This window comes from Trypanosoma grayi (genome assembly GCF_000691245.1).
Source record: "Trypanosoma grayi strain ANR4 Tgr_784_V1, whole genome shotgun sequence".
In the NCBI taxonomy this organism is placed as follows: domain Eukaryota; phylum Euglenozoa; class Kinetoplastea; order Trypanosomatida; family Trypanosomatidae; genus Trypanosoma; species Trypanosoma grayi.
The window spans coordinates 1-4,366 of NW_008826403.1; the positions used below are offsets into that span (position 1 = coordinate 1).

General features: G+C 52.5%; 2 protein-coding genes across 2 annotated transcripts; both read right to left on the bottom strand.

The window, feature by feature from the left end:
* Positions 1–1,224: 1,224 nt before the first annotated feature.
* Positions 1,225–1,743, bottom strand: DQ04_07841000 (hypothetical protein; the record flags this gene model as incomplete). The annotated part of the gene is made up of 1 exon (XM_009315323.1): positions 1,225–1,743. The coding sequence occupies one exon, from the start codon at positions 1,741–1,743 to the stop codon at positions 1,225–1,227; it is 519 nt and encodes a 172-aa protein (XP_009313598.1).
* Positions 1,744–1,969: 226 nt separating this feature from the next.
* On the bottom strand, positions 1,970–4,075 carry DQ04_07841010 (hypothetical protein; the record flags this gene model as incomplete). Its single annotated transcript, XM_009315324.1, has 1 exon — positions 1,970–4,075. One exon carries the CDS (start codon positions 4,073–4,075, stop codon positions 1,970–1,972), a length of 2,106 nt encoding a protein of 701 aa, XP_009313599.1.
* Between the last annotated feature and the right edge of the window lie 291 nt (positions 4,076–4,366).

The window sequence follows — 4,366 nt, forward strand, 5'->3', positions numbered from 1 at the left end:
CATCTCATTAACGGTACCAAAGTTTTCCCGGAGCACCAGGCTGTTCTTGCCGAGTGCGTCCAGCGCGGTAAGAGAGCCGAGCGGCAGTTCATCGCCCGCGTTCTGATTGCCCTTTACCAGCGACGATTTAAAGATTGCGTTTGCAAGCGCTGCGTCCGCGGGAGTTCTCACCGCTATCGTATCAACGCCCTTGCTGTAGCCGCTATGCACGTCAAACAGAATGGACTTCTCAAGACCCTCCGCGGCGTGCTTGGCAAGCAGCTCCAGCACGACACTGACGCTGCGCTGCTGCTCACGCCCACCGTAGCAGATGCCCTCTGGGCGGTGGTACTGCCCAGCACCGATAGCCCGCCAGAACGCATGGAGGCCATTCACCGCGAGCGACTTGACCATTCGGAGGAAGAAGACGTACCGATCAATGAAGTGTGGTGCCTTCGCCGGCATCAGGGCGGCCACAATTTCCTCGTACCCCGTGCTGTTCGGGTCGCGCGCCAAGACGCTCTTCCACTCCTCCCCTGAGAAGTAGTTGCGTCTGAGGTCCACGTTATTTTCATTGTTGGTGCGGTAGTGCGCCATGCCGTAAGGGTTGACGGCGTGCACGAAGAGCACCGACGCACCCTCTGCGCGGCTGCTGTTCCACTCCCGCAGCAGCTTCACTTGCACAGCGCTCCCTGCGTAACCGCCCACTCCATCGGTACCCGTCATATGGACGAGAAGCCTCTTGGACTTTGTCCCGCGCAGGAAGGCGGTATCTATTGTATAATCGATGCCGTCCTCCTGCACAACGACATGCCGCTCCATCTCCGCCTTCGCCTCCTTCGCCGCCTCCACAAACTTTGTTCGCGCCGTGTGGTAGCTTTGAGAGAAGAAAACTTCTGGGCAGCTGCTCGTATCGTTATAGCCCTTCAAGCAGACCATGTTCTCCTGCAATGGAACCAAATCGATAAACAGTAGCCCCACTACTATAGTAGCAAAGACAGTCGTAACTGCGGAGCAATCCAGCATTATAGTATACAGAGCTTTCTTCACAAAACGGATTTTGAACTTTGGAGACCAAGCAGAGAATTTAAATAGAAAAAAAAGGGATCGCATGCTAACACCAAACTGAAGCATTTATCATCCTACAAAACAACAGACACCACTTGCCCTTCAGACTCACCACCAACACAGAAAGAAGAGACACAGATACCCATAGAGTTCTCTTGTCGTCATAACTGCTAACTCTCACGAGTACGACCTTGATGCTCTTGAAACAAACGGCGGAGCGTCCCGTAGCCGCAGCGTTATGTTAGCCCCACGGCACTGCAGGAATTTAGTCTCCTGTAGCACCACCAACTGGATGTGTTCAACCAGATCGAGCAGATAAGGATCCAGAGCGCGAGAGACCTGATGACTATCTTGCAACTTCTCTATCGATCTGAGAACAACCAACAGCAATGGATCAGGGAGGACATCGTGGAGACGCCTCAACGAGTTGCGAACTGTCTCATACAAGGCTGGCCGTGAGTGCGGCGGGCACTCGTGCAGATTGCGCAAGGCACGGCGAATTTGATGAACCTCATGTAGCACTGTCACTTCGGCATATGTATCCGTCAGAGACGGTTCAGCCGAACACAAGGTCTCAAAAACGAACTCGCCAGCTCTTGAGTTCACAGACTGCATGGCCGCGTGCGCCATAAGTGTGAGTATGACCTGGTGGTCCTTCTGAAACGCCTCCACGGTGTCCCTGCCATCCTGTGACATCACAACAATCACCCCTCCCACTTTTCTCCTCCACTGACGAGACAGAGAAACCCCACCACAACAAAAAAAAAGACACACACACACACACATACATACATACACCAGAAGGAGGAGCGCAGAAGCCAACAAGAGAGCCGAAAAGTCCTCAAATGCAAGTCCACACACATCTTCTTTTAAAATGGCACCTGCCACTGTAGGCATAGAAACAACTCATTTCACATACTTCTTAATGTGGTCTTCGAGAACCTGTAGGCACGCTCTGCCCTTTCAAGAACCGCAAAACCCGCTGAGATGCCACCGTGGCGCGGTGCTCCGTTTTGAATTTTACCAAGGCGCTTTCATCTTCCAGTCCACTCTGGTCTATTTCCAAAGTGAGTGTGACGGCGTAGTCATCCAGCGCTTTCGCGTACTCCTGTAAGCTTTCCAAGGCGGAGCCTCGGCTAAAATACGCATTTGCATTCTCCGGGTCTATTTCAATAAGGCGGGAGAAATCCCCCACGGCGTGGCTGTGGATTCCCAACTTATCGAAACAAATTCCACGGTTATGTAATGCGAAGACGTTATTAGTGTCCACTGCAAGGACCTCAGTGAGGTCCCGAACAGCCGCTTCGTAGTTACCTTCGTGTACGTAACAGAAGCCGCGGTTGATAAATGTTTTAAACCTCGCTGCACGCAATTCCTGTGTTTTCTTGGTATCCTCAAGAGCTCCCTGCGTCGTCATTTCTTCTTGTACAGATAAATTCAAGGAAACGTCATAGTCTCGCAGTGCTTCCGGAAAGCGTTCCATATTTTGATACACACAGCCCCTGTTTTGATAAAATAGAGCGTTACCTGGAGAAAGCGCAATGGCTTGGGTCAAATCTCGCAAGGCAGCATCATACTTGCCGAGTTGATCATAGACAAGACCTCGAGCATTATAGGTGAAAGAATTTTTACCATCCAACTGAATGGCTTGTGTATAGTCCTTGAGAGCGTCATCTAGGGAACCCAGTTTTTCAAGCGCAGCACCTCTGTTGTGATAAGCGTTGGGATTATTCTCTTGAATAGCGATGGCGTGTGTGTAATCTTCAAAAGCCCTGGTAATGTCCCCAACCTTGTCATAGCAAAAAGCGCGGTTGTAGTACGCTTTAAAATGCTTTGGGTCCAGGGATATTGCCGTAGTATAGTCCTTGACGGCCTCACGGTAGTTACCTAGTTTTCGCTGACTGAACCCGCGGTTGTGGTAGAAGTCGGCATTGCTTCCATCGAGCGCGATGGCCTTGTCAAACATGGCGATGGCCTCTTCGTAGTGGTCGCCACGGCGGTCGTGCGATATGCCGAGGTTGTAGTATGTGTACGCGTACCCCGGCTCCAGCTGCATGGCGGCTTCATAGTCCCGGATAGCCGCATTGTAATCCCCAATCTTGTCGTGGCAGAACCCTCGGTTAAAGAGCGCTTTGAAGTTCCTCGGGTCAAGCTGAATAGATGCGGTGTACTCCTTGATAGCGTGCACCAAGTCACCCTGCTTCCGGTACGTCAGCCCGCGCTGATGATGGAGTTCCGCCGCTTCCCTGTTGTGAAGCAAAGACGTAGCTTGCTGTTTCCTCTCTTCTTCCCCCTCTTCTTCTTCTTCAGGACCACGTATAAGCGTGTCAGTGAGGTTTTCCAGACTCGACACATTGTCGTGAATAGACGACTTTTCTGCGCGAATACTGACTGAGGCTTCGAGTGCTGGCCGCCCGTTGCTGGCATGCCCAGTATTGTCGTCGGCACACTGTGAAAGAGAGGCCGCCACACACAGAGGCGTAGATCCTTTTGATGGCGCGAAGACGCTCTGCTTCTGTCGCGAAGACGCCAATCGACGACGAGCATTTCGTTGCATAAGATATTTCCTCCGTCCCTCATCGTGTTGCAACGCCCTCTCATAGTCCAGTATGGCCGCGGTGAAGTTTCCTTTTCTGTTATGGCACGCTGCACGCTCGTAGGCGGAGCGTTCGTGGACCGGGTCAATATCAAGGGCCGCGGTGAAGTCTGCGATGGCCTCGTCGATACACGACAACCTCGCGTGACAAACGCCACGTGAGAACAAAACGTAAACAAGCTCATCCAAGGCGCCCCGCCCCTGCATGAAGTCAATAAGGACAGAGAGATCAATGAGGGCGGCGCTGTGGCCTCCCAAGCGCATTAACGCCTTTGCGCGTTGCAGCAAGGCCTCCATGTCTTTGGGGTCTTCTTCAACCCGGTGATTCGCATCGCCAAGAGCCTCCTCCGCCGAGCACAGGGGACGATGGCGCAAGTGACGGTGGCTGTGCAATCTGGCCTGCGGAACATCACTCCTTCTCGGCAGGAGCATGCCACCCCTTCTCCGCAGCAGCAGGCGAAAGACAACGCACTAGCAATGACCCAGAAACTGCATGGATGCAGCGGCAGTGTGCATGAATAATATATGAAGGGTTGAAAGACAAAAAAAAAGGGAGGAGTTGTGCCAAATAAGAAAGACGAAGAAAGTGCAGAAGGAGAAACTGGACCGACGATACCAGTAAAAAATCATTCTCTCCATGCAATTCACCCCGATAAAACTCCACCTTTCACCTCCTGCAGTAATGGCTCGATATCGTGCAGGAGGCGGGCCGCGAAGAGCAGG